General features: G+C 32.9%; 2 protein-coding genes across 2 annotated transcripts; both read left to right on the top strand.

Annotated features, from left to right (window-relative positions):
• The first annotated feature begins 11,350 nt into the window (after positions 1-11,350).
• LOC114194909 lies at positions 11,351-12,325 on the top strand. Its single transcript, XM_028085313.1, has one exon. It carries the CDS (start codon positions 11,351-11,353, stop codon positions 12,323-12,325), a length of 975 nt encoding a protein of 324 aa, XP_027941114.1.
• Positions 12,322-12,990, top strand: LOC114194908. The gene has a single exon (XM_028085312.1). It carries the CDS (start codon positions 12,322-12,324, stop codon positions 12,988-12,990), a length of 669 nt encoding a protein of 222 aa, XP_027941113.1.
• The last annotated feature ends 7,373 nt before the right edge of the window (positions 12,991-20,363 follow it).

Raw genomic sequence — 20,363 nt, 5'->3', positions numbered from 1 at the left:
ATCATGTAACTTGTTACATGGGAGCAAATGTTGATGCAGGTGAGTAGACAGATGCCTAGAGACAGAGTGGGGATATCTCTAGGTTTTTATCACTAGTCATTATGACGAACTATTGTTTTATATGTAATAATTTTATAGAGAATTTTAATTAACACGTACTGATGCGACTTATTTTATCTGTATTGGCGCGTTGAACTTTAATATTTAAATTTTCCCGCGTTTTTTGGGAAATGTATGATTAATAAATGAGGTGGTTATTTTATTTATTTTAATAAGTAATTTCCGGCTAAGACGTTACAAGTCTCATGAAGATTTAAGCAATTTATTTCCACACCTCCATGAGCTCAACTTAGCTGCAGCTGCACTAACACAACTCAAAATATCCAAAGAACATTTATGCAACTAAAAAGCTATTTTTAACATTTTTTTGTATCTCATGCTCAATAAACCCAATTATAGGAAATCCCAATTAAATCAATCTTTAAGCACACAAATTCAATGAAATACCCATAATTAAACATTAAATGACTGCAAAAATACGCACTCATCATAACCACACACTTATCTCTTTGAACTCTTAGGCAAAATTGAGCAATTTCAAAACTTGTTAAGAGGTATTTTATTTCACATCAACACTGGATCAAAGGAATGAACCTTACTTGAGACAAATCAATATTCTAGAAATGAAGTTACCATGCATAAACAAACGAAAAGATTATATTTTTCACACATGAGTTAATCTTTTGAATTCACAAGACAATCACTTATGAAAGAAAGCACTCAAGTTAAATGTGTATTTTCTCACCGAAATTCACTCATGTGTTTTGGCTTGTGTTTTCACTCAAAATACTGATGTAAGTAAACACTCAAAATACTTAACAGACTCTAATATTCATAAACTTTCAGAAAACATGCATTCAAAGATCATGAGGACTTTTTACAAGTTATAATGGGGCCAAGGTAAAGGTAAGAAAAATTTAGGACCTTTGAGAGTTTTTAAAATTAAAATATAGAAAGAATAATGGAGCATAATTTCAAAAATAACTCTTTTTCATTTGTTGCTTTTTTTGACAAAAGAATTATCTTTTTAAACATATTTTTCAAAACTCTTTCACATTTTTTTCTTCCTTTTTGCCATTTTCATTATTTTGTGGGTGAGGTACTCACCCACACACTTTATTCCTCAACCATTCTTGACACAACCCATTAGCTCCTTCTTTCTTCATAAGGTAGAATATGGTCTTTTTCTTTTCAAGGTTATGTAATAGGCTTAAAACAAGAAAAAGAGGTTTAAAAGCTCAAATGGGCTACCAATGGATTAATATCAAGGTGGGCTTATTTGGCCAAGTAGCTAAAAACAAAAAATGTCTCAGTCATATCAAATCATGCATATTCACCTAAGATGCAAAACAAAAGAATCAAGCTAAATATTTGAGTATAAACAAACATGAGCAAGTCACTCAAGCAAAAATAGGAATGACACATGCTGGTCCATCCTTTCACAAAAGATTTAATCAAGTAATTCTCAAATCAACTAATTAGCAAATCATAGAAACAACCCACTCATATCAACATGACTTATTTTTCTAGAATTATGATCATCCCAATTATTCAATCAAATCCTAAAAATCTAATGTCTATATGCTTTATTGAAAGCAGGGATTTGGTGACTTTCTTAAAGACATATTGTTTAAAAGTTTCACTTAGTAAAAAATTAATACTTTCACAATTTTCTCAAAAAAGAAATCACAATTTTCATTTTTTTAAATGAAAACAAAATTGAAAACAAAAACAGAAAAGGAAGAAAAAAAAATCCTATCTATAGTTTGTCTCGCCCACACTTATTTCAAAAATTGTCCTTGATGGACTTATTTTTGGGAGAAGACGAAAAAATTTTGTGACTTCTGGCTCAATCTAGCCATATATCAAAATTTATTTTCTTTAATTTTATAAAGTACAAATCAACTTGTACAATTTTATTAAAGAAAACAAAAACACATATTTTTGAATTTTTTTAATATTTTTAAAATTAAAAATAGAAACAAAAAACAAATATGCATGCATTTTTAATTTTTGATCAACAATGTTTTCAAAAGAATATGAGTCTAACCTCTTTTCCTTTTGAAAAAACCTTTCCTCTTGCTCCGCAGCCAAGTCAACAAAAATCACCACTAAAAATCAATTTTCATCATTCACATCAACAAACTTGATGTGTGGAGTGTGTGGCTTTAACTCAATTTGAGCATCATCAGGTGCATTCAGATGGTTAACCAGATCATCAATAATCCTTGTAATCTCATCTTGTGAGCAAAAATATGCACTTGAAGTAGTTGAATCTACTGCTTCATTAACCAAGTCAGTTGCAATAGTTGATGTTTCAGTTACATCTTCGAATATCGTTGGCTCTTCAATAGCACTTGGTTCCTCCATTGTATTGTTCTCACAACTTTGCTCCTCAAAAAGATAATTTATACTCATATCATCATCAATAGATAAAACTTTATATTCACATTGAGCATCATCAACATATCCATCAGTAGATATGTATGTGTCAGAATCTTCAATTTCTTCATTAGCAACATCTTTAGCAAAATTGATATGTCCATCAGTAGACATATTACTATGAGCATCATTATATCTATCAGTCGATATATCAGTGTGATGTAATTCTTGTGTTGGTTGATCTAGCATTTGAATTTCGTGTACTCATTCACATTAGTGCTCAATTGTTCCATCCTTTGATTCATGCTCCTTAACATTATCATTTCATCCCTTTGCTCAACTATCATCTTCATAAGTTTTTCTAAGGTGGCCTCCATAGCTTTGTCTTTCACTAGTTGACTTAAATCTTCCGACATTTGTTCAGCTCTAATGACCAACTTTGGAAGCATATCTTTTATTTCATGACGAAGTGCTCTAAATTTTAGGGTTTTAGCAAATCTCGGATGGCATTGGAGGGTCGTATTAACAGTACCAAGTAATTCTAAAAAAATTTTGTTACTTGCATCCTCCTTCATTTCATATAATACTTTATCATTTCCATACCATTCTTGCTCAATATATTTGCATTGTTGATCAGCTCGCAACCTTTCATCTACGGTGTCTAATTTCTCTTTCAGTCCATCCATTAATAATACAACTTCCTTATAGGATGGTCCATTGATTGCTGCAACTTGTTGTGATGGTGCATGCTATTGTTGTTGAGAACCAAATGGAACATATAATGGCTAGAGTGGATACTCAAAATATGGTTGTTGCTCATGGTATGGTGGTTGCTCATATTCCAAAAATGATGATCTAGGATATAGATCATTAAATTGACGTATAGTTAACCTACTTATATCAGGTGCAGAAGTAGGTGTGACAATTTGTTGCTGATTATCAAATGAATCATGTGGTTGTTGTGGATAATAATCATAGTTCACTTGAAAATCACACTATTGATTATTTTCATATGAAAAACAGGTTTTTATTTTTGAAAGAGGTTTTCTGAAAAGAAATAAGTTGAAAGCTTGTTGAGTAGACCTCTAGGAAAGAAAGGTGTGTCTCAATGGACAACTTAAGTATCTTATCTTTCCTTAGCCAAAGTGTTCCCCAACTAGGGTCACAAATTTCCCAACAAAATTCCTCAAAAAAAAATTATGCTTAAAAAAAAATAAAATAACTAAAGAAAGAAGATAAATGTTAGAAACAAAAATAAAGGAAAAAAATATTAGTGATAAACAAAAACAAAAACAATAAAATAAAATAAAATAAGAACTAAAATGATAAAAATTCTAACCGTACTCCTTGACAACGGTGCCAAATTTGATAATGTTGTCGTTGACGCGATGAAATTAATACTACTTTTCTATAACGACCTCAGTATTGTTAAGAAAGTAGTCAAGAAAATAGAATGGGTAAAGTAACCCTCAGTCGTCTCCCAACGAACACGGAATTGATTTTTAACAAATTAGTTCTTATAAAAACTATGCAAAAGAGTTAATCAAATGAAACAAGGAATAAAGAAATAAAATTTGAAAAAGATAAAAAAACAATGATAAAGAAAAATAGATTGAGTTCACTACTTTTTCAAAATAGATCTATCATCGATTATCTAAAGATTATTGCTCAATTAATTATTGTTGTAGATTTACAAATTAAACAATGTAAATTCTCAATTAATTTGTTGGCGTTCTCACTATTAACCAAAGTAAATTCTCAATCAAACAAGAACATTGTAGATTAATCATAGTAAATTTAACTAAAGTACATTCTCAGTTAAATATTATTATCCTTAATCATGTCCATTCTTTTACCTCTAAAATCAAGCAAAAAGCTAATTAACCAAAGTAAATTCTTGATTAATTTTGTTTAAAGTTTTCACCTCTAATCAAAGTACATTCTCAATCATTGGTAAAAACTCATTCAATCACATGAAAGTTTCTAAATTTAATCAAAATAAATTCTCAATTAAAATTAAAAACCCTTAAGCTGAATTGATTGATATGCATATAGATTAAAACATCTCACTAATTAGTTGTGATGTAAAAACCATTACTTTTCACGTGATTCAAAGATAAAAGACATAGATGAATTAAAACCTCAACAATAATAAAAAAAGCAAAGAAATTATTTTATTATAACCTCAGAATCCATAATGAAATTATAATCGAATCAACATAAGAAGTTTATCACTCCATGAAATGCAAAATAAAATAAAAATAGAAGAAGAAAAGAGAGAAAGAAATTAGGCCCCCCTAAGGGTTCCTAAATTCCGAAGTGTTGAGCTTGTTCCTCTTCTACTCGTTTGGTCTCTTTATATAGGACTTGGACTGGACTTTTCTGTTGCTAAAATCTCTCAAATATCTTTTAAAATAAAGCTAAAGATAAATATTTAAAAATATTTGGAGAGATATAGACTATTTGACAAATATAGTTGGTTGATAATATCAATATCTAATATAATTAAATAAATTAATTAACTAAAGATTTTATATGATAAATTATCACCAATTAATATTTGTATTAATTTTCCAAGTCAACCTTTTGCAATCTCCTCAAATTATCTTCTAAATAATCCAATATCTTCATGATATATTTGTTTGTTGTAGATCTAAAATATTCAAGAAGATTTTGTCATATTTAAAAAGATTTGGTAGTTATTATCTTTTAATATTTTATGATATAATTAAATAAGATAATTATTTAAAAATATCAAATAAAATATCTAAAGATATATTTTTCCCAAAGTATCTTCTATCATAAAGATAAAGAAAAACGCAAGGTCCAATTTTTTTGTTGCACTTTTTCAAACTTCTGCACTTTTTCAAGCTTTTCTTGTCGTCTTCATGCAATGCTTGATTTGGATTTTTGTGATTTTGCTTATTTCTTATTCTTGGATTTATCTTTAAGCAATTTATTTCCACACCTCCATGAGCTCAACTTAGCTGCAACTACACTAACACACCTCAAAATATCCGAAGAACATTTATGCAACTAAAGTTATTTTTAAATTTTTATTGTATCTTATGCTCAATAAACCCAATTATAGGAAATCCCAGTTAAATCAATCTTTAAGCACACAAATTCAATTAAATACCCATAATTAAACATTAAATGAACTTAGAAAGAACGTAGTAAACTGTAACAAAGTGTGGAATATGAAAGCAATCACAAGTGGACCTCCAGGTTAGTGGAGGTGAGTCTTTAAGACTTCTTAAGTACCATGGCCAATCCTTGCCAATCCTTGTCCTTGTCAATCCATGGCCAATCCTTGTCTGTAACACAATTGTCTAAGTGCTAGGTAAATAGAATCACTTGAGGCACTAAGCACAAAGCACACAAACAAGATGCTAAGAAAGCAAAAGATTAACACTAAAAATGGACCCCTTAATGGCAAAAATATTAGAGACTTTGGTCTCACAATTCAAGCCACCATGCAACGGGAAAATAATAATATAAACTATGCGGCCTAAGGCAAGGTGAAAAAGCAATTGGAACTTTCAACACTCACCACTAAAAGCGTTTGCACTATATAGAAGAAATGTTCTACTTAGGATATGGGATTGAACACCTTGTGGTTCCCCAATACACCTAAGTAGGCCAAAATTACAATGAACAACTATAAAGAAACTTTGGTGCACTAATTTGGTACTCAAAATGAAGCCACCCAATACCACTTAATGTGTCAAATTTTGATTCCAAAAGAAGTAATTTTCACAAACAAAGGGAGCTTCACAAAGGTACCAAATATGGTGTCCAAAAGATATAAAAAGAAGAACAAAAGAAAGCTAAACAAGAAGCAATTAAATGTCCAAAAGGTGCTGCCAATGTGCTTCCAAAATACACAATCTGAGAGCCAAAAGCTTGGCTTGTAGCCTCCTCTTTAATGCACAAAATTCACCACCATTTAAGGCACTTGTAAAGCACCTTGAGACCACCAAATTGAAGGGCAAAACAACAACAAAATAGTCACGGTGGGAGGCCAAAACAACCACCCAAACTTGCACAAAAAAACAACAAAGAAAAACTATGCCAATCCAAAATGTTAGCACTGACACTCACAAGGAAATATGGCTCAAAACTCACACTCACAAGCAAAAGGAGGAAGCACTCAAGAATCAAGTAAACTAATGTTTACCTTAAACTCCACCTCCTAAAATGCTACCACTAGAACATAAATCATTCATAAAGTTTACTCCCCACAATACCATAGAAAGCATAAGGCCAACAAACTTGAATTAAGCCAAGAAAGAAAGCAAGAAAAGCTAATTAAGGAAGCTAACCAAATGGAAGTAAAATGAAACATCACTAAAAGGAGAGCCAAGAAATGACAAACAAGAAATTAAGGCAAGAAATAAAGGCTAGCACAAACAAAATGAACCTTAAATAGCACTAGAATTGAAGAAGAAAGCTGAAAAATAGAGAAGGAAAAGTGCTCATAAAATAGCCACTGTACTCATTGCAAATTTGTGCCAAATTGAGGGAATAAAATCCACTTCTATTGAAGGCAAACTCAAAGCAATATGGAGTACACAATTAAGCAATCAATTAAATCAACAAAGAGCACTTAAAATGGTTTTTCTTGAAACTAGCAGTCCAAAAAACGCTGATTGTTGCCTCAACTTCACATATTTTTCATATTTTGTGTACTCAAAATTTTTGAGTGATTCTTTTTTTTCGTCTATCTCTTAATTTGAAGAGGCAAAAAAAAAAAATTTATCGAGCCATGTGTTTAGGATAAATCACAAACAATAGGTGTGCGTGCAATGAAAACTGAAAAAACAGACTAGAGCAGAGTTGCTCACGAAAATGTGAAGATGTTCTATCAAATTCAAGATGAATGAACTTGATTATGGACTAGAATCAAGCATGAATCATAGAAGAACATCTAAGACACTCAAAATCATAATCCATTCGGTGAAATGAAAGAAAATTAGTGAAACCTTTGCCTTACACATCCATAAGCATCACTTGAAGTTCATAGCTCAAATGTGTGATGTAGGACTTAGTTCTAATCAAGCAAGTGCAGAATTTAACAATATGAACGAAAATTAAGATGAAACAAAGTGCTTAAACATGACTTAAGACAAAACACAACATAATGAACTGAAAATTAGAAGATGCACCGATTAAAATGAAGAAAAATAACAAGGAATCAAAGAACAAGTGCTAGAAACAAAAAAATGGAACCTAAAAACACATATTCACCATTGAAGCAAGGAGTACTACAATTGTAATCAACAAAATTCATGTAGCCTCAATGACAATCTGTGGAAATGAAGGAAACTTGAAGAAACAAAAAAAAAAGATGAACAAAATGAAAATCAAAAGAAAAACACAAGATATGGAAGGAAACCTTACTCAAACCAACACAAATGATGAACAATGGCTTGTGTGGCTCTAGATACCACTTGATGGACCTTGTAGCACGAAAATGAAGAGGAGAAGGTCTATGGTTGCAACGAAAATGGAGTGAAATGGAGGAATGGATTCAAGCTTGGAGGCTCTTAAAGCATTGAAGGTGAAATGGAGAGGAAACCTAGAAGAGAAATCTATTCTAGGGAAGGAGGCTAGAGGAGTTCTTAGTAGAAACTAGTTTAGCAAAGTGACTCTAGAGGTAATAGGTGGTTAGTAGAAAATAAACATGTTGGTGCCAGTCAGATGCTGGGCTTTCATAGTGGGTGCTAGTCGGATGCTGGACTTTAGAATAAAATAAACCTGTTGGTGCCAGTCAGATGCTGTGCTTTTAGTGTGGGTGCTAGTCGGATGCTAGACTTTTTGAAGCTAATGCCAGTCAGATGTTGGACTTTAAATGCAAGTCCCAGTCGGATGCTGGACTTTAAATGCAAGTGTTAGTCGGATGTTTAACTTTTAAAGTTGATGTTAGTCGAATACCAGTCAGCATTCGACTGGCATCAACTTTAAAAGTAGGTGCCAGTCGGATGCTGGACTTTTAAAGCTGATGCTAGTTGGATGCTGGACTTTTAAAGCTGATGCCAGTAGGATGCTAGACTTTAAATGCAGGTGCCAGTTGGATGCTGGACTTTAGATACAAGTGCCAGTCAGATGTTGTACTTTTAAAGTTGATGCCAGAAAGATGCTGGACTTTAAATGTAGGTAAAATTGTATAGACCAACATAAGCTAGGCTTTACCTGATACTGAAAGTATGAATTGTAACACCCTCTATTTTATATTAATTATATTTAATTTTCTTGTTTAAATATATAGTATGAAGTAATTTTATGATTTCATAAGTAAATTGACAAAGAGCTTTATACAATGTAAAAGATGTTATCTTTTGGGTGCTAACTACTTCTTATTTTGAGTTGTGTAAGTAAAATTGTGATTAAGCCTTCATTAACCTTTGGATTAGATTGAAATTTTTATAGATCATTCTTAAAACATAGTTCTTCAATATGAACACTGAGATTTTGAATTGGAGGTGTACGCAAGGAGCAGTTACTTCCGCACTTTAGTGTAAATGTAAGGTCTCCAGCTGCTGTCCAGTTTTGAGTTACGTTAGTAAATATTTCATTCCCGATTCGTTAACAGTTGGATCAAGATGAAATTTTTATACAGAGGTATTAAAACATAATTCAAGCAAAAACTAGCTAAAGTTTGACCCTTTGGATTTGTATTTAGAGGTCTGTGGTGAGAGAAATAATTTTTGCAGTTTGAACTAGCGTCAATTACGTCCCGTTTTGGGTTATTTTAGTAAAAATTTGATTCCAATTTTATTAACCGTTGGATTGAGCTCCAATTTGTTCGACCAGTTCTAGAGACATAGGTGTTTAGTTTCACCATTTGGATTTACTAATAGAGTTGTGTGTTAAGAAATATGAATTTTACATTTTGGAGTGAAAATAAGTCTTCTAGAAAGTCAACAAATCTTCTTGCAACTACCATGAAGTCACCTACAATGGGAATTTCGACCAAGCTTCTCTATATAGTGAAGATAAACTTATCCTCACTAAGGAATCTCATAAATTTACCATCAATACATCCTTATCCCTTTGTCCAAGAATTTTCCTATAAATAGGACTTCACTTTACACATCTTCTTCACATAATCCAAAACAATAGAGAAGGAGAGGTCTAAACTCTTGGGAGAAAATTGAAGTAGGAGAGGGAAATCCAGAATCTTGAGGTCTTCATTTTCATCTTAGAGTATAATTAGCATCTCCACGGTATGGGGGGTCTATCTGAAATCTCTAAGTCTTTATCTTAGCAAGTTTTCTTTAAGTATACAATCTATCTTCTTGATTCTGAAATTTTTATACATTATCTTGAAATTTTGAGTTGAAAAATGGATTCCTTGGGTATGAAAACCTAGGGTTAGGTTCAAGAATCATCTTATTTGGAGTTTTACACAAAAAGTTATAAATAAAACAAGTTTGCTATTTTACTTATAAAATTTTATAGGAAAATTATGTTTTAATTATGATTACCGTTTTGATTAATTTTCTATAAAGTTATTGTGAAAGAATGATTTATGCTTGGTTGTTAATTTTAAATTCTTTTTAACTTGGTTGTTTTTACTATGCTGCAAAAATTTTGTGAAAGTCTCAAGAATTATAAAGAAAATGCGAAAGGATGATTGTAAATTAATGTACAGAAATAAAGAATAAAAAGGACTATATGGATAGTACAGAGATACACTAGGTATAAAGTCTAGAGAAAGGTCTGATAGACCTAGGACAATCGAGGGTGGTGATATAGATACCCTGGATTGACGTATACAATTAGCCGGGTATTCGAAAATTCACAAGCCTCAGACTCTATTCTCGATCGTCCTCTTGACTATACTTTAAGACCAGGAAGGTGGAATAACATACACGTTGTATCCGTGAGAACGTTTAGTCTGGTGGCACTATCCATATTGGCATAAGACAATTATGATTCGGAAAAGTCTAATCGCAGCGTTTGGGACCCAAAGTATATAAAGAAAGAATATGAGATGAATATACTGATGAGTTGAAAGTCATACTTATACGAATATGATTATTAAAAGATTGATAATGAGGATTTTGATATCCTAAATTTAAAACATACGGAAATGATTATTTTATTGATTAATTTGATTTTGATATTTTTGGCATGGTTAGTTATGACATTATGAAGATTTCAACTTTTGTGAAAATGTTTCATTCAATTGAAAGTTTATTCAAATGACCATACTTTGAAATGTTTTGATGAAGTTTTGGAGTTAAGGGAAAGACTTACCCTTACTTTCTTTAATTTTCAGAGGAAGAAATTGGAGACCTAACATGTAACAATGAGATTGTTTAGCCTAACTTTTCTTATAACCTTGGATTATGTTAAAGCTACAACTGATATGGTGTAACTTGTTTGTGATGTATTTCAAATTAAAAGTACCTTTAGTTGGTTGTAAAAGTATAAACAAACTTCTTTTACAAACACTTATATGTATGTTAACATTTTATTCGCATAAATATCATGTATGTCTAACAGATGATACATTCGAGTGATGTATTATTATTATTTTTTTGTTTGGTATTTGTTAATGGAGTACAAATAAATTTTTCCTTAAGTAAATGATACATTAGACAAGTAAAGAACATCTAGTAGCACCAGATTTTAGTTGGAGTGTTACATTAGTGGTATTAGAGCAGTTCATTCCAAGAGGACTGGGTATGGACTAACTTTGCTTGTGTTGTGTGTTTCTAAATTCTTTGACAAATAAGAATGTAGGAATATTGTTCTGAAACCTACATTGTAATTTAAGTAGGAAATATGTGATTTATTGAAAATATATTTTTTTCTTGTAAAATGAAAAATAAGTATGAAAAAAAAAGGGTATATAAGATGATTCTTTATAAAACTAATACACTAGTTTCAGAGAATCATGGCAGGTAGACCCAACAACACAAATGGTGAACTCTTAGTTAGAATGACACAAATTCTGAAAAATTTAGTGTGTGATAGAGGCAATGAACCAATAGAATATCGGGGTTTGTCTGCTTTCACAAAACATCACCCACCTAAGTTTGAAGGCAAATTCAACCCAGAAGGAGCTCAAAGATGGATAACTGAAATAGAAAAGATTTTCAATGCCATGGGCTGTCATGAAGAACACAAGGTTACATATGCAACATATATGTTGACCGAGGAGGCAGAGAATTGGTGGAGGGTTGTCAATCAAACCTTACCACATGAAGGGGGAATAGTTTCATGGGAAGATTTCAAAGCTAGTTTCTTAGAAAACTATTTTCCAAAGGATCTTAAAAAACAAAAAGCTAGGGAGTTTTTGGAGCTCAAACAAGGGAACATGAGCATTGGAGAATATGCTTCTAAGTTCCACGAACTTATGAAGTATTGGCCACACCATCAAAATAATGGAGAAGAACTTTGTGCGCGTTTTGAGAATGGGCTAAGAGCAGATGTTCGTACAACAGTCAGTATCTTCCAAATTACTGATCTTTCAACTTTGGTAAGTAAATGTAGAATTTATGAGTCTAGCCTGAAAAGAAAAGATGTGGATACGAGAATAGGAGGACCAATGAGAACTGATAAGAAATATCAGGTTCATGTCAACAAAAAGCCATATCATAGACCTAACACTTTTCATCTTGGTGGAACAACAAATCGTAATGGTAACAATAATGTTAATAATGACATCAAATGTTATCATTGTGGAGGACCACATTTGAGGAGGGATTGCAGTCAAATCTTTCCTTCTTGCAGCCATTGTGGAAAAGCTGGACATCTTGCTAGCAATTATTGGTTAGCACAACAAAAAGTTGACATTGCCATGGGAATTCTGAAATCACACATCATAATGGCACTAAACCAAAATTTCAAGGGAAAGTTTTCACCATGAGTGGAGCTGACACAACAACCTCTGATGATCTTATTCGAGGTAAGTGCATCATAAGTGATAGAGTTATTGATGTTCTTTATGACTCTAGAGCCACCCATTCATTTATATCTTTGGATTGTGTGAAAAGTCTTCATTTGCTTGTCACAACTATGCCTTATGATGTTGTGGTGTCCACTCCTACTAATAAACCAGTTACTACCTCTGATGCATGTCTAAGATGTTCTATAATCATACATGGTAGAACTTTCTTAGTGGACTTGATTTGTTTGCCATTCTCTTGTTTAGACATAGTATTAGGGATGGATTGGTTGTCAACCAATCGTGTCCTTCTGAACTGCAAAGATAAAACTTTGATCTCTAGTACACCTTCACAAGAAAACTCTAGATTTATAACTATAGAGGACTCTAAACCAATAAAAGATGTCAAAGCTTTTATGGTCTTATTTTCTTCTATTGTAGAAGAATCTCTTGTTGTGAGTAGCATTCCTATTGTTAACGAATTCTCTAAAGTCTTTCCTAAAGACATAACTGAGTTACCACCAGAAAGAGAGCTTGAATTCACAATAGACCTAATCCTAGGGTCTAGTCCTATATCTATTGCCCCATATCGCATGTCTTTAGTTGAATTATCCGAGGTAAAGAACCAAATGGAGGAACTGTTGTAAAAACAGTTTGTGAGACCAAGTGTATCCCCCTGGGGAGCACCAGTACTACTGGTGAAAAAGAAATATGGTAGTATGCGAATGTGCATTGATTACCGTCAAATTAATAAAGTGACAATCAAGAACAAATACCCGTTGCTAAGAATTGACGATCTTATGGATCAACTCCAAGGTGCCTCAGTATTTTCAAAAATTGACCTGCGATCCGGATATCACCAAATTCAGGTGCGAAAAGAAGATATTCCAAAGACTGCATTTAGGACCCGCTATGGTCACTATGAGTATTTAGTTATGCCTTTTGGCGTAACAAATGCTCCTACAGTATTCATGGACTACATGAATAGAATTTTCCATGAATTTTTGGACAAATTTGTGGTGGTATTTATCGATGACATCCTAATCTATTCAAAAAGCACTGAAGAGCATTCAGAGCATTTGAGGATTGTGTTGCAAATTCTAAAGGAAAGGAAACTATTTGCTAAGTTATCGAAATGTGAATTTTGGCTAAGTCAAATCCAATTCTTGGGGCACATTGTTTCAAGTGAAGGAATAAGGGTAGACCCATCGAAGGTTGAAGCAGTAACACGTTGGGAACGACCAACGACTCCCACATAAATTCGTAGTTTCTTGGAATTAGCTGGATACTATCGAAAGTTCATAAAAGGCATTTCTTGTTTGGCTTTACCGCTAACCAATTTAACCCGAAAAGAACAAAATTTCAAATGGAATGATGATTGCGAAGTTAGTTTTCAAGAACTAAAAAGAAGATTAACTTATGCACCAATTTTAATTCTTCCTAATCTAGAGAAGAAGTTTGAAGTTTATTGTGATGCATCAGGATAAGGATTAGGTTGTGTATTGATGCAAGAACAAAAAGTTGTTGCATATGCTTCAAGGCAATTAAGACCCCATGAAGTGAATTATCCAACTCATGATCTAGAATTAGCAGCAATAGTTTTTGCGTTGAAATTTTGGAGACATTATCTCTATGGGACCAGATTCGAAGTCTTTAGTGATGATAAGAGCCTAAAGTACTTATTCGATAAAAAAGAATTAAATATGTGACAAAGGAGGTGGATAGAATTTATAAAAGACTATGATTTTGAACTATCATACCATCTTGGAAAAGCAAACGTAGTAGCAGATGCCTTGAGTAGAAAGTCCTTACTTATCTCTGCTATGATGGTCAAGGAATGGGAATTACTAGAACAATTTCGTAATTTGAACATAGCAATAGAAGTGCGACCTAAAAGTTTGTACCTAGGAACCTTAAAGATCCACAATGATTTTCTAAGGCAAATCAAAGAGGCACAACAAACTGACAAATATTTACAAGATATGATAAAGCAAAAGGAGGAAGGAAAAGACTTGGAATTTTATCGTTCGTCTAGTGGAATCATTAAGTTTAAAGATAGAGTATACATCCCTTAAGAAGAAGAATTGAAACAAATGATATTAAATGAGGTGCATAAAAGTAAGTTAAGTTTTCATCCAAGATCAACTAAGATGTACCAAGACTTACGAAAAGATTTTTGGTGGAATGGAATGAAAAAGGATGTAGCGGAATATGTTTCTAAATGTTTGACATGCAGAAAGTCCAAAGTTGAACATCAATGTACACCAGGAACATTACAACCTTTAGAAATCCCATAATGGAAATGGGACAGTATTTCCATGGATTTTGTTTCTGGATTGCCAAAAACCCAACGAAATTTTGATGCAATATGGTGATTGTGGATAGGCTTACTAAGACTGCACATTTCTTGCCAATTAACATGAAGTATAAATTGGAAAAGCTAGCAGAGTTGTACATAAAGGAAGTTGTGAGATTGCATGGAATTCCTACTAGCATTATCTCTGAACGAGATCCTCGCTTCACTTCCAAATTTTGGGAGAGCCTACAGAAGTCATTGGGAACCAAGATAAAGCTTAGCTCGGCATACCATCCACAAAGAGATGGACAAATAGAAAGAACAATTCAAACTTTGAAAGATTTGCTACGAGCTTGTGTAATAGTACAACAAAGAAACTGGGATGATTGTCTTCCATTAGTAGAATTCACATACAACAATAGTTTTCATGCGAGCATCGGGATGGCACCATACGAGGCTCTATATGGCAGAAGGTGTAGAACGCCAATATGTTGGTATGAAACAGGTGAACAAATCCTTTTGACACCAGATTTTGTGCAAAAGCAAAATGAAGAAATTAAAATGATAAAGGAAAAGATGAAAGCATCACAAGATCGCCAAAAGAGCTATTATGATCGTAGGAGAAAATCTCTTGAATTCCTAATTGGAGACTATGTCTTTTTGAAAGTTTCTCCTACAACTGGTGTTCGTAGAGCCTTGAAATCTAGAAAGTTGTCACCAAAATTTATTGGGCCGTTTGAGGTTTTAGAACGAGTTGGTTCAGTTGCTTATCAAATAGCCTTACCTCCAAAATTTTCAAATTTGCATCCAGTGTTTCATGTGTCTCAACTTAGAAAATATATTCATGATCCTTCCCACGTAATCCATCTTGATCCCATTGAAGTCCAAGATAACCTCACATATGACGTTGTACCACTAAAAATCATTGACTGACGAAATAAGCAACTGCGTGGCAAAACTATCTCATTGGTCAAGGTAGTTTGGAGTTCAACGGATGATGGAGATGCCACATGGGAATCTGAAGAGCAAATGAAAGAGAAGTATCCCTATCTATTTGAAACTTAATAAATTTCGGGGACGAAATTTCTAAAAGGGTAGGAGAATTGTAACACACTCTGTTTTATATTAATTATATTTAATTTTCTTGATTAAATATATAGTATGAAGTAATTTTATGATTTCATAAGTAAATTGACAAAGGGCTTTATACAATGTAAAAGATGTTATCTTTTGGGTGCTAACGACTTCTTATTTTGAGTCGTGTAAGTAAAATTGTGATTAAGGCTTCATTAATCATTAGATTAGGTTGACATTTTTATAGAGCATTCTTAAAACATAGTTCTTCAATATGAACTGTGAGATTTTGAATTGGAGGTGTATGCAAGGAGCAGTTAATTCCGCACTTTAGTGTAAAAGTAAGGTCTCCAGTTGTCGTCCAGTTCTGAGTTACCTTAGCAATTATTTAATTCCTGCTTCGTTAACCGTTGGATCAAGATGAAATTTTTATACAGAGGTATTAAGATATAGCACTAAAGTTTGACCGTTTGGATTTGTATCTCAAGGTCTATGGTGAGAGAAATAAGTTTTGCAGTTTGAACTAGCGTCAGTTACGTCATGTTTTGGGTTATTTTAGTAAAAATTTGATTCTAGTTTTATTAACCATTGGATGGAGCTCTAATTTGTTCTATCAGTTCTAGAGACATACGTATTTAGTTTCACCATTGGTATTTACAAATAGAGCTGTGTGTTAAAAGATATGAATTTTACACTTTGGAGTGAAAACAAGTCTTCTAAAAAGTCAACAAATCTTCTTGCAACTACCATGAAGTCTCCTACAACGGGAATTTCGACCAAGCTTCTCTATATAGTCAAGATAAACTTATCCTCACTAAGGAATCTCATAAATTTACCATCAATACATCCTTATCCCTTTGTCCAAGATTTTTCCTATAAATAGGACTTCACTTTACACATCTTCTTCACATAATCCAAAACAATAGAGAAGAAGAGGTCTAAACTCTTAGGAGAAAATTGAAGTAGGAGAGGGAAATCCAAAATCTTGAGGTCTTCATTTTCATCTTAGAGTATAATTAGCATCTCCACAGTATGGGGGGTCTATCTGAAATCTCTAAGTCTTTATCTTAGCAAGTTTTCTTTAAGTATACAATTTATCTTCTTGATTCTGAAATTTTTATACATTATTTTAAAATTTTGAGTTGAAAAATGGATTCCTTGGGTATGAAAACCTAGGGTTAGGTTCAAGAATCATCTTATTTGGAGTTTTACACAAAAAGTTATAAATAAAACAAGTTTGCTATTTTACTTATAAAATTTTATAGGAAAATTATGTTGTAATTATGATTACTGTTTTGATTAATTTTCTGTAAATTTATTGTGAAATAATGATTTATGCTTGGTTGTTAATTTTAAATTCTTTTAACTTGCTTGTTTTTACTATTTTGAAAATTGTGACAAATTCAAAAAATAGTTGTTATGCTGCCAAAATTTTGTGAAAGTCTCAAGAATTATAAAGATAATGTGAAAGGATGATTGTAAATTAAAGTACAAAAATAAAGAATAAAAAGGACTGTATGGATAGTACAGAGATACACTAGGTATAGAGTCTAGAGAAAGGTCTGATAGACCTAGGAGAATCGATGGTGGTGATATAGATACCCTGGATTGACGTATACAATTAGCCGGGTATTCAAAAATGCACAGGCCTCACACTCTATTCTCGACCGTCCTCTTGTCTACACTTTAAGACCAGGAAGGTGGAATAACGTACATGTTGTATCCGTGAGAACGTTTAGCCTGCTGGCACTATCCATATTGGCGTAAGACCATTATGATTCGGAAAAGTGTAATGGCTGCGTTTAGGACCTAAAGTATATAAAGAAAGAATATGAGATGAATATACTGATGAGTTGAAACTCAAACTTATACGAATATGATTATTAAAAGATTGATCATAAGGATTTTGATATCCTAAATTTAATTTTATTGATTAATTTGATTATTTTATTGATTAATTTGATTTTGATATTTTTGGCATGGTTAGTTATGACATTATGAACATTTAAACTTTTGTGAAAATGTTTCATTCAATTGAAAGTTTATTCAAATGACCACACTTTGAAATGTTATGATGAAGTTTTGGAGTTAAGGGAAAGACTCACCCTTACTTTCTTTATTTTCAGAGGAAGAAATTGGAGACCTAACATGTAACAATGAAATTGTTTAGCCTAACTTTTCTTGTAACCTGGATTATGTTAAAGCTACAACTGATATGGTGTAACTTGTTTGTGATGTATTTCAAACTAAAAGTACCTTTAGTTGGTTGTAAAAGTATAAAGAAACTTCTGTTACAAACACTTATATGTATGTTAACATTTTATTCGCATAAATATCATGTATGTCTAATAGATTATACATTCGAGTGATGTATTATTATTATTTTTTTTGTTTGGTATTTGTTAATTGAATACAAATAAATTTTTCCTTAAGTAAATGATACATTAGACAAGTAAAGAACATCTAGTAGCACCAGATTTTAGTTAGGGTGTTACATAAATGCTAATAGAAGTTGAGTTTTAGCGAAAAGGTCAACTAAAAACTAGAGTTTAACATAGAAATAAACATGAGTGGTAGTGTATATATATATATATATATGTATATATATATATATATATATATATATATATATATATATATATATATATATATATATATATATGAGACATGACTATTCATGAATGCATGAAACTAAAGGAGAGAATAAGATTATTTGTCCTATTTCATTTTGTTCCTTATTTTTCATTTTCTTATATACAAAGGCATGTATTTTGTATCAATTATTTTCCATACAATCATCAAATTCGTCTACGCTCATCATTTAAAAAAAGAACTCAATTGATCATTTTTAGAACATAACACAGGAATATCATGATTCTTTTTTCTTAGCTAGTGCAATGATTGAGGCGTCATTAAATTGACTATTTTTTTCAAAAAACTTATTCATATGCATGCTCGAGTTGGCATTTTTGGAAACATAGGTAGTTAGATTGTGTGTGAATTGGTTTAAATGATTGCCTGGCTTTCGCGATCAAAACTCAAATTGTGGGGTAAATTCATCAATGATCCCAAAAAATGTAGTCACAAGAATATAAGGACCCGAATGTTGTAACACCCCGACCGGATATTACGGGTTTTTAATAAAATAAAGAAAATAAATAAACACAATGCATTTAATAATCTCATTTCCCAAAACGTGGGAACTTTAAAATTTTATTACATAAATAAAGTACTCTGAAATCTATAATTACAAAACTGGAGTTTTATCAAGCAGGCCATAAGCCTTTACAATTTATTTCCAAAACCATAAAATAATAAAATCATAAAACTCCCGAGCTATCCCCTCTCTGTGGCTAAGCCCCACTAGAACCACCTGCATCAACATCATCTACTCACATGTACCGCGTACATGATCATCGCCAAACACAAACAGATAGGGTAAGCTTAACAGATTAGTCATATAAAACACATGTACATATATATATATATATATATATATATATATATATATATATATATATATCACCCAATCACAGTCTAGAAATTTCCCCATTTGGAAGAGGCAGCAGCAAAATCGCCTGGCGGGGGACACGTACCGCCAGGCGCTGCCGCTTCCAGACCGCCTGGCGAGTGACGCGTAGTGCCTCAGAAAACCCCCATGATGCAGAGCCCGCCTGACGGCTCTACCCTCACCGCCAGGTGCAAACGTATTAGGAGCCCACTGTCTATGTCTTTATTGCCAGGCAGAACTGACCATGCCGCCAAGCACCGCGAGCTCGAGTCACTCACTGATCCTGATGCTATCGCCTGGCAGAACAAAGCTCACTACTAGGCGACAAACCAATTGTTGCACAGTGTTAGATATTGTTTGATATTATTAAGATATTTTTAGATATTGTTAGTCACAATATCAAACAATATCTTATATTTACTATTTTTATTTTCAGTTACTCTTTTTACTTGTACCTCTCTCTATTATACATAGATTACCCTATGTGTGGTTTATACACAAGGAAGATTAATCTCAATCCCTATTTTCTTTATTCTCAACATGGTATCTAGAGCTTAAGGTATCTTTTCTTTCGTTGCTGTTGCCGCTACCTTCGCCTTTGCTGCCGCTGCCACTGCTAGATCTCTGCCGAACTGCCGTCGCTGTCGCTGGACCTATGCCGGACCTTCGTCAGACCTTCGCCCAGACCTCTACCAGACCGCCGTCGGACCACCGCCGTCGCCGCCGGATCGCTGTTGCTGGAGTGTCAGTTCTAATCGACAACCTTGAAGCCACACCTCCTCCATGGCGTCTTCCACTGCATCTTCCAATTCTGTTATCTCTTCTGGTGTGTCTGACCCGTACATCTACACTAACTATGTTAATGTACACTTATCCATTGACAAGTTAACTGGCCCTAATTATGCCACATGGTCATCAGACGTCCGATTATGGCTTAAGAGTCACAAGTATCTTGATCATCTTGCCCTGAAAGCACATACTCTCACTCTTACTGAGAACGACCATTGGGAAACCATTGATGCTCAATTATGTGTGGTTCTCAAGGGTACTCTTGATCCTTCGTTAAAGCAACTTTTTCGGTCCTACGAAACATGTGCTCAAATCTGGGAGCATGCCAAGTTATTATACACCAATGATAC

This window comes from Vigna unguiculata, chromosome 8 (genome assembly GCF_004118075.2).
Source record: "Vigna unguiculata cultivar IT97K-499-35 chromosome 8, ASM411807v1, whole genome shotgun sequence".
Taxonomy (NCBI): Eukaryota; Viridiplantae; Streptophyta; class Magnoliopsida; order Fabales; family Fabaceae; genus Vigna; species Vigna unguiculata.
Note: the sequence above shows the minus strand (reverse complement) of the source record. Positions and strands in the feature narration are given on the sequence as shown.